The sequence below is a fragment of the Nycticebus coucang genome, chromosome 3, assembly GCF_027406575.1.
Source record: "Nycticebus coucang isolate mNycCou1 chromosome 3, mNycCou1.pri, whole genome shotgun sequence".
Classification (NCBI taxonomy): Eukaryota; Metazoa; Chordata; class Mammalia; order Primates; family Lorisidae; genus Nycticebus; species Nycticebus coucang.
In genome coordinates, this window is record NC_069782.1 from 69,389,615 (window position 1) to 69,402,306 (window position 12,692).

The following is a 12,692-nucleotide window of genomic DNA, read 5'->3' on the forward strand; positions in this document are numbered from 1 at the left end:
TAATTTTAGAAACAATTTAGTCATTTGGCTGGAAATGTTATTTGTATTAACACATAATAGGTTTATTATTGCCTGTTAAGTACAGTAATAAATAAATGTTTTTTAACAGTTCTCAGTTTTAATTTCTAACATGGCCCCAAAATTGATAGTTCTGACCTATCTAAATAAAATTCCTTTAGGGTGCTCACTAATTTTGGGATATAAAGTGATCCTGAGAACACAGTGTTTGAGAGATGTTTCTTTACAGTTTGTGCACTATTGGAAAGTCATTCCTCGTTTTTTTTTTAAATTATACATTTTGAATATTTATTACTGCTGCAGTACTGTTCAAAGCACTGAAGCTGACGTTGCCTTCTGCAGTATTGTGCTCTCTGTTACTGTTCTAATGGATTATTCCTCAGTTCTTTTATGTTTTCTTGGTAGATGATCATGTCTCTTCCCTGCCAGTCTTTATATACCTTCTTTATTATTTTTCTCCTTACAACATCACTCATGATTTCCAGTTCTATGTTAAAGAACAGCAGAGTTGGTTAGAATCCTTGGCTTGTTCTCGACCCTAAACTACTGCATCTAACATTTCTCCATGTAGTGTAGAATTTGCTAGTTTTATGTATATGTTCCTTACTGTTAAGAAAGACCCCTTTGATTTTGTGTTGTGAAGAAGAAAAATCACAAATAGGAACTGAGTTTTAGAAAATGTGTTTTGCCTTAATTGAAATAATTATATTATTTTCTTTTTTAGTTGATTCAAGTGATAAATCGCATGCTAAATCACATATTTTTTTTTGCTAGTATATCATCCTTGTTATTTATTTGATCATGATAAACTATTTTTAATACACCATTGGATTTGCCTAGGTTATGTGTTATTCTGGAATGTAAAATGTGCATGGATAGGTGAATGGGTCTATAATTACCTTTTTTGGTAAACATTCTTACTTGATTTTAGACCATGATTGCATTAACCTGATGAGCTGAGATGGGCAGATTTCATAGCTATTTTCTTTCCTTTTTTATTTTTTTGACCTTTTTTTTAATTGTTAAATCATAGCTGTGTACATTAGTGCAATCAAGGGGTACAATGTGCTGGTTTCATATACAATCTGAAATATTCTCATCAAACTGTTCAACGTAGACTTCATGGCATCTTCTTAGTTATTGTATGTAGACATTTGTATTCTGCCTTTAGTAAGTTTCACCTGTACCCATTCTAAGATGCACCATAGGTGTGGCCCCACCCATTACCCTCCCTCACCCCTAACCTTCCCCCTCCCTTCCCCTTCCTTGGCCCTTTCCCCATAGTCTTGTGCTATAGTTGGGTTACAGCCTTCATGTGAAAGCTATAATTTAGCTTCATAGTAGGGCTGAGTACATTGTATACTTTTTCTTCCATTCCTGAGATACTTTGCTAAAAAGAATATGTTCCAGCTCCATCCATGTAAACATGAAAGAGGTAAAGTCTCCATCTTTCTTTAAGGCTGCATAATATTCCATGGTATACATGTACCACAATTTGCTAGTCCATTTGTGGGTCGATGGGCACTTGGGCTTCTTCCATGACTTAGCAATTATGAATTGGGCTGCAATAAACATTATGGTACAGATGTCTTTGTTATATTGTGATTTTTGGTCTTTTGAGTATAAACCTAGTAAAGGAATTATAGGATCGAATGACAGGTCTATTTTTAGGTCTCTAAGTATTCTCTAAACATCCTTCCAGAAGGAATGTATTAGTGTGCATTCCCACCAGCAGTGTAAAAATGTGCCCTTTTCTCCACATCCATGCCAACATCTCTGGTTTTGGGATTTTGTTATGTGGGCTACTCTTACTGGGGTTAGGTGATCTCTCAAAGTAGTTTTGATTTGCATTTCTCTGATGATTAAGGATGAGGAGCTTTTTTTCATGTGTTTGTAGATCGTGCATCTGTCTTCTTTAGAGAAGTTTCTCTTCAAGTCCCCTGCCCTCCCTGAGATGGGATCATGTGTTCTTTTCTTGCTAATATGTTTGAGTTCTCTGTGGATTCTGGTTATTAGACCTTTATTGGAGGTATAACCTGCAAATATTTTCTTCCATTCTGAGGGCTGTCTGCTTGCTTTACTTACTATGTTCTTGGCTGTGCAGAAGCTTTTTAGTTTGATCAGGTCCCAGTAGTGTATTTTTGATACTGCTTCAATTGCCTGGGGAGTCCTCCTCATAAAATATTCACCCAGGCCGATTCCTTCAAGAGTTTTCCCTGCACTTTCTTCAAGTATTTTTATAGTTTCATGTCTTAAGTTTAAATGTTTTATCCAGTGAGAGCCTATCTTAGTTAATGGTGAAAGGTGTGGGTCCAGTTTCAATCTTCTACAGATTGCCAGCCAGTTCACCCAGCACCATTTGTTAAATAGAGAATCTTTTCCCCACTGAATGTTTTTAATAGGCTCGTCAAAGGTCAAATAACAGTAAGTAGCTGGATTCAGCTCTTGGTTCTCTATTCTGTTCCAGACATCTACTTCTGTTTTTGTGCCAATACCATGCTGTTTTGATCACTATCGATTTATAGTACTGTCTCAGTTCTGATAGCATGATTCCTCCTGCTGTGTTTTTATTGCTGAGTAATGTTTTGGCTATTCAAGGTTTTTTCTGATTCCATATAGAATGAAGCATTATTTTTTCAAGATCTTTAAAATATGACAATGGAGCTTTAATAGGAATTGCATTAAAATTATATATTGCTTTGGGTAGTATAGACATTTTAACAATGTTGATTCTTCCCAGCCATGAGCATGATATGTTTTTCCATCTGTTAACATCTTCAGCTATTTCTTTTCTTAAAGTTTCACAGTTCTCTTTGTAGAGATCTTTCATGTCCTTTGTTAGATATACTCTCAAATATTTTATCTTCTTTGGCACTACTGTGAAAGAAATAGAGTCCTTGCCTGTTTTTTTGGCTTGGTTATTGTTGGGATATATAAAGGCTACAGATTTATGGGTGTTGATTTTGTAGCCTGAGACATTGCTGTATTCCTTGATCACTTCTAAAAGTTTTGTAGTAGAATCCCTAGTGTTTTCCAGATATACGATCATATCATCTGCGAAGAGTGAAAGTTTGATCTCTTCTGAACCTATGTGGATACCCTCGATCGCCTTTTCTTCCCTAATTGCAATGGCTAAAACTTCCATTACAATGTTAAAGAGCAATGGAGACAATGGGCAACCTTGCCTGGTTCCTGATCTAAGTGGAAATGATTTCAATTTAACTCCATTTAATATGATATTGGCTGTGGGTTTGCTGTAGATGGCCTCTATCAGTTTAAGAAATGTCCCTTCTATACCAATTTTCTTAAGTGTTCTGATCATGAAGGGATGCTGGATATTATCAAAAGCTTCTTCTGCATCAATTGAAAGAATCATATGGTCCTTAATTTTTAGTTTGTTTATGTGCTGAATTATATATATAGATTTACGTATATTGAACCAGCCTTGAGACCCTGGGATGAATCCCACTTGGTCGTGGTGTATAATTTTTTTTATGTGTTGTTGGATTCTGTTTGTTAGGATCTTATTGAGTATTTTAGCATCAATATTCATTAGTGACATTGCTCTGTAATTTTCTTTTCTTGTTAGGTCTTTCCTTGGTTTGGGGATGAAGGTAATGTTTGCTTCGTAGAATGTGTTGGGTAATATTCCTTCTTTTTCTATGTTTTGGAAGAGGTTTAGTAATATAGGTACTACTTCTTCTTTAAAGGTTTGGTAGAATTCTGACATAAAGCCATCTTGTCCTGGGCTTTTCTTTTTAGGGAGATTTTGTATAGTTGATGTTATTTCAGAACTTGATATAGGCCTGTTCAACATTTCCACTTCATTCTGGCTAAGTCTTGTTAGGTGGCGTACTTCCAGGTATTGGTCGATTTCTTTCAGTTTTCCATATTTCTGAGAGTAGAGTTTCTTGTAGTATTCGTTAAAGATTTTTTGAATTTCTGAGGGGTCTGTTGTTATTTCATCATTACCATTTCTGAATAATGAAATGAGAGATTTTACTCTTTTTTTGATTAGGTTGGCCAAAGGTTTATCTATTTTATTGATCTTTTCAAAAAACCAACTTTTGGATTTATTGATCTGTTGTATTATTCTTTTGTTTTCAATCTCATTTAATTCTACTCTGATTTTGGTTATTTCTTTTCTTCTGCTTGGGTTGGGGTTGGAGTGTTCTTCCTTCTCTAGTTGCTTCAGATGTCCCATTAAGTTATTAACTTTCTCTTTTTCTGTTTTCTTGAGGAAGGCTTGCAGTGCTATAAATTTCCATCTTAGGACTGCCTTTGTAGTATCCCATAGGTTCTGGTAATTTGTGTCTTGATTGTTGTTTTGTTCCAAAAATTTGGTGATTTCCTTCTTAATCTCATCTATAACCCATCTATCCTTCAGCATAAGCTAGTTTAGCTTCCATGTTTTTGTACGGTATGCAGGTTCCTGTTGTTATTGAGTTCAACTTTTATTCCATTATGGTCTGAGAAGATGCAAGGAATAATTTCTATTTTATTAAATTTGCTGAGGTTATATTTGTGGCCTAGTATACGGTCGATTTTGGAGTATGTTCCGTGGGCTGATGAGAAGAATGTGTATTCAGTTTTGTTGGGATAAAATGTTTTATAGATGTCTGTTAAGTCCTGATGTTGAATTGTTAAGTTTAAATCTAAAATTTCTTTGCTTAGCTTCTTTTTGGAGGATCTATCCAGCTCTGCTAAAGGGGTGTTAAAATCTCCAACTACTATGGAACTGGGGGAAATCAAGTTGCTCATGTCTGTTAGAGTTTCTCTTATAAATTGAGGTGCGTTCTGGTTGGGTGCATAAATATTAATATTGAAATCTCATCATATTGAGTATTACCTTTAACAAATATAAAGTGTCCATCCTTATCCTTTCTTATTTCAGTTGGTTTAAAGCCTATTGCATCTACAAATAGGATTGCAATGCCTGCTTTTCTCTGCTTTCTGTTTGCCTGGAGTATAGATGACCATCCCTTTACCTTGAGTCTAAATTTGTCTTTTAATGTAAGATGCGATTCTTGTATGCAGTAGGTATCTGGCTTGAGTTTTTGTATCCATTCAGCCAACCTGTGCCTCTTTAGAGGACAATTTAAACCATTCACATTAATTGAGAATATTGATAAGCCTTTCGAGAGTCCAGTGGACATTTTTAATCCTTTTGCGACTGTGGAAGTTGGAATTTGATCAAAATTTTCTGGGTGGGTTTACTATTGTGGTGGAGGATTACCACAAACTGGTCTTTATGGAGGATAGGTCTGAGAATATCCTGGAGAGCTGGTTTAGTTATGGCATATTTCTTCAACATGTGAATGTCATTAAAGTATTTAGTTTCTCCATCATAAACGAAGCTCAGTTTAGCTGGGTACAGGATCCTGGGTTGAAAGTTATTTTAGGAGATTAAATGTTGATGACCATCCTCTTCTAGCTTGAAAGGTTTCAGCAGAGAGATCTGCAGTTATTGTAATATTCTTGCCCCTGTAGGTGATGGTTTTCTTTCATCTGGCTGCTTTCAGAATTTTCTCCTTCATATTAACTTTAGTGAAGTTGATTATGATGTGTCTGGGGGATGTCTTATTTGGGTTGAGTCATGCTGGAGTTCTGAAACTGTCTGCTATCTGAATTTCAGAATCTCTTGGCATGTCTGGAAAGTTCTCCTTCATAATCTCATGGGGAAGAGACTCTGTGCCTTGTGAAACCACTTTGTCGCTTTTGGGGATCCCTTAAGACGAATATTGGTTTTCTTCAAATTATCCCAGAGCTCTCTGAGAGAGTGATCTGTTTTTGCCCTCCATTTCTCTTCCTCTTTGAGAGTTTGGGAGCATTCGAAAGCTTTGTCTTCAATGTCAGAAATCCTTTCTTATGCTTGCTCCATTCTGTTACTGAGGGATTCTACTGTGTTTCTCAGATCTTTGATGGCTGCAACTTCTTGTCTCAATGTGTCAAAATCTTTGGTCATTTGGTCTTTGAATTCGTTGAATTCTTGAGATATCTTTTGGGTTACTGCTTGGAATTCTAATTCAGTCATATTTGCTAGCCAGATTCTGAATTCGATTTCTGACATCTCAGCTATTTGTTTGTGCATGGGATCTTGTGCTGTGTCTGCCCCATTGATCCTTGGGGGAGTTAATCTACTCTGATTATTCATATTGCCAGAGTTTTTCCATTGATTTTGCCTCATGATTGTTTTTCACCATTGCCTCTGGCTGTCCTCAGAGTTGGGGAGGTGTTTCTCCAAGATTAGACCCCAGTGGGATCACTCTATTGTTGCTGGATCTTTGTAGAGAGTGGCCCTGTGTAGTTCCTCTGGGGCTGCCCCATCCAGGGAGCTCTGGTTGTGGAAGCAGCTATGGAGTGTGATCCAGCAACAGGGCGGGAGGTGATGTGCATGGTTCTGGGAGTGCCTGGTGACCAGTGACTTTAGCACAGAGAGCCCAAGGCTCCAGCAGTCTCTGGCCAGGAGAAGGGCTTTGCGCAGAGGCAGGGCGGGCTCTGGAGGGCATGCAGCTACTAGAGTCCCTTGCCAGACGAGTGGGCCAGTGTGGAGGCAGGGAGGGTACAGGAGGGAAGACGCAGGGTTGCGCGGCTCCCGCAGTTCCTGATCAGGGCATGCAGAGTATTATAAATCTATAAACCTGTTGGCGCGGGTCGTGGCGCAGCTTTTATGGAGGTCTTGGCGGCACCAAGCCCAGGAGTTTGAGGTTGTGATGAGCTGTGATGCCACAGCACTCTACCCAGGGTAACAGCCCAAGGCTCCAGTGTGCCAAAACCAGTCTCACTCTGCCCCTGAGGGTTAAGGGTGTAAGGCAGCTCAGTCCCTGTCTTTAGGCTGCTCAGTCACTAGGTTACTAGCTCCCACCCGATCCTTGCTCTGCGACCCTGAGGGCGGAGCTTGCTGGGGAAGTTCTCTCACAATGGCTCCCTGCGGCCCATAGCCGAATACTATTAGCTCTGTCCGGCTCAGCAGCTCAGTCTTGGGCCCTAGACAATGCCCAAAGTTCTCCACACTCCGGCTCAAGCTCTCCCCAAAGGCAGTTCAACTGAGTGCCAAGTCCAAAAACACCAAAACAGTTCACAGGTAAGGCCTTTCCGGTTTGTAGTCTCACTGTTGCTTGTACTTACAGCTTCTGGTGGGATTAGGTCTATCGGACATACGCAACCACTTGCCAGTTTTCCACTGTTTTTGTCTTCCTTTTGGGGTCCAGAAGTCCGTTGCTGACTCCCTGTATCCTCAAAGGGATGATTATAGGCAGCTCCCACCGGCCAGAGTTGCCTGGAGTATTATCTCCCCAGACTCACCATGCCCTGTTGCAGGGAGGCTGTTACTTGGCCGCCATCTTGGCTTGTCTCCGTCATAGCTGTTTTCTATGTTTCTAAAGGTATAAAATACTAACCAACTGTTTCTTAACAATTTAATAGAACTCACCACATTTTAATAAAATCCACTGGGGCAATGATTTTAGAGACAGAAAATCTTTGGCTAACATTTTAATTTCTTTAAAACTTGAGTATAAGGCCAGGTGCAATGGCTCACGTCTGTAATCCTAGCACTTTAGGAGGCCGAGGCACGTGGATCACTTGAGCTCAGGAGTTTGAGACCAACCAGAACAAGAGTGAAACCCCAGCTGTACTAAAAAAGATATTGTAGTGAGTGTCTGTAGTCTTAGCTACTCAGGAGGCTGAGGCAAGTGGATCATTTGAGCCCAAGTGTTTGAGGTTGCAGTGAGCTGTGATGCCACAACACTCTACTGAGGGTAACAAAGTGAGGCTCTGTCTCAAAAAAAAAAAAAAAAAAACTTATTTGAGTATACAGGCTCTTTTATTTTTGGTTATACCAGTTTTAGAATTTTATATTTTTCTAAGAATTTATTCATTTCATCTGCAATGTAAAATTTATTAACATATTTTTCTTACTACTTTGTCAATTTAAAAATATTCATTATCTCTGTAAACATTTAAACTTTTTTGGGGGGTTTATAATTGGCACCTTATTTTATCTTTCTCTCTTTTCCAATAATTTGGTTTATTATGATTTTTTCCTCATGAAGATTTTGATAAATATTTTTAGAGCTGTCTATTTCCATCAAAGTACTGTTTTATGTTAAAATTTTGATATTCACTGTTTGAATTATCATTTAATTTTAAATATTTATTTCATGATTTGCTATTAAAAGTGATGATTATTTATCTATATAGTTAGCTTCCATGCATATGGGATTTGAAAAGCCATTCCATCCATATTGATTTTATTTTTCTTTGAGACAGAGTCTCACTATGATGCCCTTGGTAGAGCGCTGTGGTGTCACAGCTCACAGCAACTTCAAACTCTTGGGCTTAAGAGATTCTCTTGCCTCAGCCTCCCAAGTAGCTGGGACTATAGGCACCTGCCACAATGCCTGGCTATTTTTTTTGTTGCAGTTGTCATTGTCGTTTAGCAGGCCTGGGCGGGGTTCAAGCCCACCAACCTCAGTGTATGTGGCCAGTGCCCTAACCACTGAGCCATGGGTGCTGAGCCCCATATTGATTTTTAATGTTATCTATTATAATCTGTATAATATTTACAGTTTGGAATTTATGAAGAAGTTTATGTGTTCCAATGAAATGTCAATTTTTGTAAAAGTTCTCTGTGTGCTTGAAAAAAATGTTCATTTTCTCTTTGGTGAAGAGTCTCAACATATCCAATAGTTAATGTCTGTATAGTATTAATTATGTCATAATTAATAATTACTAATTAATAAATCGCATTTGTGAGCTTTGTATTAAAATTTCTAACTAACATATAATTATGTGTCTATCATTGAGTTAGCTATTTCTATCTTGATGAAGTTGTTTTGGTTATTTTTTACTTAATATTCCATGGTATATTGTTATATAGATTTATAATACTTATGATGGTTGCTGTTCTAATCAATAGAAATATTTTTTGTACCCTAGAGTGTGTGCATGTGATTTTTAAATTTTATTATGAATTGAGAAAATAAGGACATTTTCCTTCATGACCAAAATAGTCAGATCACACTTAAAAATTAAGTAGAACAATAATAATCCCTTGAAATTATTCATAACTAATCATTCATTCATATCATAATCAAAGTTTTCTTTTTTTAAATGTTGTCTTAAGAATAAGTACCGCTGGTTTATCTAAATTAAGATCCAACCTAGTATTCTACACTACATCAGGATGTTATGTCCTTTGATCTCTGTCATACTTCCAACGACCCTGGTTTATTGATGAGACCAGACTAATAGTTCTGTGGAATGTTCCCCCTTCTGGATTTGTCTGATTCCTTCCTCTTGATGTCATTTAGCTTGTTCCTTCATCTTCTGTACAATTATTATTCTTTTCAGACAGCAGGCATCTTTTCAATCTGGTATCCTCATCCTTTAAATATTATCTCATTATTCAGGGTAAGTTTCATTTACACTGTGTAAGATGTCTAGCCTTTCTTCCATGTCTAGACCACAAATCAGCTATTTCTCAAGGAACCCTGGCTCCTTTAGTGGAATATGGTATTAGAAACATTATGATCATTGTTTCTTTAAGTTTCATTATTTAAATTATTGAGATTGCAGCCTCAACTTCCATTTGGAACACATTTGCCTTGCATATATATCTATTTATCCTTTTATTTGCAAATGTTCTGTTCAGTTTCTTTAGAAAATCAAATACAAAATATGAAATGAGATGGGTACCAATGGTTACCAATAAAACAGTATTAAATTAAATGTACATGGGTTAAATAATCAACTAAGTGATAAAGAATCTGAGGGGAAAATTTTTAAAACCCCATGATACAAATAAATGTTTTAAAGATCATTCATGCCTGTCTCTAATGGCTCCAAACTTTTCCTCTTTTTCTTATTTTAATTAGTGTTAATAAAAACCCAATTAGCAGCCAAATTATCTGAAGTATTTTTTTCTTTAATTATTTTTTTTTTGAGATGGAGTCTTAAGCTGTTGTCCTGGTTAGAATGCTGTGGTGTCACAGCTCACAGCAACCTCAAACTCTTGGGCTTAAGTGAGTCTCTTGCCTTAGCCTCCCAAGTAGCTGGGACTACAGGCACCTGCCACCAATGTCCAGCTATTTTTGTTGTTGTTGCAGTTATCACTGCTGTTTAGGTGGCCTGGGCCAGGCTCGAACCTGCCAGCCTCAGTGCATGTGGCTGGTGCTGTAACCACTGTACTACGGCACCAAGCCTATCTTGAGCATTTAATATATTGATCTCATTTTATCTTTATCATGTTGCTGAATATTAAGAACTATTATAAATTATTCCATTTTGCAGAACCTGAAACGTTCTGCAAGTTGTTGAATAGCACAGAGCTCTTAAATTACCATTTGATCTATTCTAGAGCCTGTGTCTTAACAAATAGGCCTTCATTTTATTTCTCACCTCACCAGGCACAGCACCCATGCCTAGTCAGAACTATAGCACCATGTCTGAATTTATCCTCTTCGGCTTCTCGGCCTTCCCGCAGCAACTCCTGCCTGCCTTCTTTCTGCTGTACCTCTTGATGTACCTGTTCACATTGCTGGGGAACCTGCTCATCATGGTTACAATCTGGACTGAACACAGACTCCACACGCCCATGTACTTCTTCTTGTGTGCCCTCTCCATCTCTGAGATTCTGTTCACAGTCACCATCACCCCTCGCATGCTGTCTGATCTGCTCTCCACCCGTCGTTCCATCAGCTTTGTGGCCTGTGCCAACCAGATGTTCTTCTCCTTCATGTTCGGCTTCACCCACTCCTTCCTGCTCATGATTATGGGCTACGACCGCTATGTGGCCATCTGCCACCCGCTGCACTACCATGTGCTCATGAGCTCCCGTGACTGTGCCCGTCTTGTGGCCTGGACCTGGGCTGGTGGCTCCATCATGGGGATGATGGTGACATTGATAGTTTTCCACCTCAGCTTCTGTGGGTTTAATGTGATCTACCATTTTGCCTGCCATGTTCTTTCCCTCTTGAAGTTGACCTGTGGGGACAAGATATCTTCTGTCACCATGGGTGTGATCCTGGTATGTGTCACAGCCCTGATAGGCTGTCTGTTCCTCATCATCCTCTCCTATGTCTTCATCGTGGCTGCCATCTTGAGGATCCCCTCTGCTGAGGGCCGGCACAAGACCTTCTCCACATGTGTTTCCCATCTCACTGTGGTGGTTGTGCACTATGGCTTTGCTTCCATCATCTACCTCAAGCCCAAGGGCTTCCATTCTACATACAGTGACACCCTGATGGCCACCACCTACACAGTCTTCACTCCCTTCCTGAGCCCAATTATTTTCAGTCTAAGGAACAAGGAGCTGAAGAATGCCATAGAAAGCTTCCGCAGAAAATTCTGTTCTGTAAACTCCCTATGGCCAGTTTGGTGGTGGTGAAATATGATAGAATGGCTAGGGCTAATAATATCTGTCTCCATAAGACTGTTGTAAGGATTCAAGTATGTGAAAATACTTACCTCGATATTGTATCTCCTGCTTCTTTCTTAGGCTCAAGTGATCATAATCCCTTGTTTGTGATCAATTGTGATGAACTTCATCTCATTATCTGTGCCTATACATATGATTCCTATCTGTGGGCAGCTGGGGATCATCACATGGATGTGTCTGGGCACTTATGCACATGATTATTATTGAATGGGGAGGCAAAGAAAGATTTTATTTTTCCTGAATATAAGAAAAAACAGTAAATGTTGCACCTTTTTATGTATCAGACACTGTGACCAGTGTTGCATAAATATCCTTTTAATTGGAAGAAATGTACAAAGGAAAATAAACTATTTATCTCAGAAAAAAATGGTTTATTATTTAAAATTCCTCTTTGTCTTTGGGAGGGATATACCTTAAGTGGGATGGAGGGCATTGTATTACACTGAATCAAATTGAGTGAAGAATGTTAGGATGCAAATGGAGAGAGAGAGAGAGAGAGAGAGAGAGACACTCTGCCTGTGCAGAGTAGACTGCTGGGCACCAGGTAGCTCACACTGCACGGCTGATATGAATAACCCCTGTCTCTTTTCCTTGCTCCCCATTGTCTCAAGACATCTCAGCTATGCTGGTTTCCACAGCAATCTGAGTGGGATGTAATTGAAGGTCTTCATTCCCTTAGTGCCCAGAAAGGTAGGGATGCCAGTTGTTCACCTGGCTGTTCTTTATCCTGTAAGGGGCACTCGTGAGCCTGGGAATTCCCTCTTGGTGCTGAGCAGGGCTGACGTGGCAATGGGGTGATAGAGCCCAAATGAATCTTCCTTATCCCATTTTTGTGTGGTTATTCTCATTTTTATCGTCTACAGTGTTGAGGTACCTTCTTCAGTGGATTCCTGAGTTCTTTCAGAGTTATTTTCATTCATGATTTGGCCTCCCAATTCTTTGTAGATGGAAGAGAGGCTGGGATCACCTGCTCTGCCATCTGGCTCACGTCTCTCCTGCAATGTAAGTTCTTACTGAATTTCCTGAGAATTATATCTTGACAATATGAGTTTCTAATTCAGGAACAAGTTATAACTAATCATTTATTTGGGTCTTCTTATATGTGTTTGTACACAGTTTCATCAATTTTTTTTACTTAAAAACATTAAACTATCTGAATGTATTATGAATATGTGATGTATTTCACGCTATTGTAAATACCACCTTTCTATATATTTCTTTGTCTTTAAATTTA

The 12,692-nt window shown here is 38.6% G+C and overlaps 1 protein-coding gene across 1 annotated transcript; it reads left to right on the forward strand.

Moving 5' to 3' along the window:
* Nucleotides 1-476: 476 nt before the first annotated feature.
* LOC128581009 (olfactory receptor 10H3) lies at nucleotides 477-11,407 on the forward strand. The gene is made up of 2 exons (XM_053583472.1): nucleotides 477-529; nucleotides 10,428-11,407. The coding sequence occupies exons 1-2, from the start codon at nucleotides 493-495 to the stop codon at nucleotides 11,405-11,407; spliced, it is 1,017 nt and encodes a 338-aa protein (XP_053439447.1). The 5' UTR covers nucleotides 477-492.
* The last annotated feature ends 1,285 nt before the right edge of the window (nucleotides 11,408-12,692 follow it).

Bases quoted from the DNA above. Each gene is read 5' to 3' on its own strand.
- LOC128581009 (XM_053583472.1), top strand. From the start codon at position 493: ATGATTTCCAGTTCTATGTTAAAGAACAGCAGAGTTG. The intron at 530-10,427 runs GTTAGAATCCTT...TCACCTCACCAG, and splicing joins GTTAAAGAACAGCAGAGTTG to GCACAGCACCCATGCCTAGT.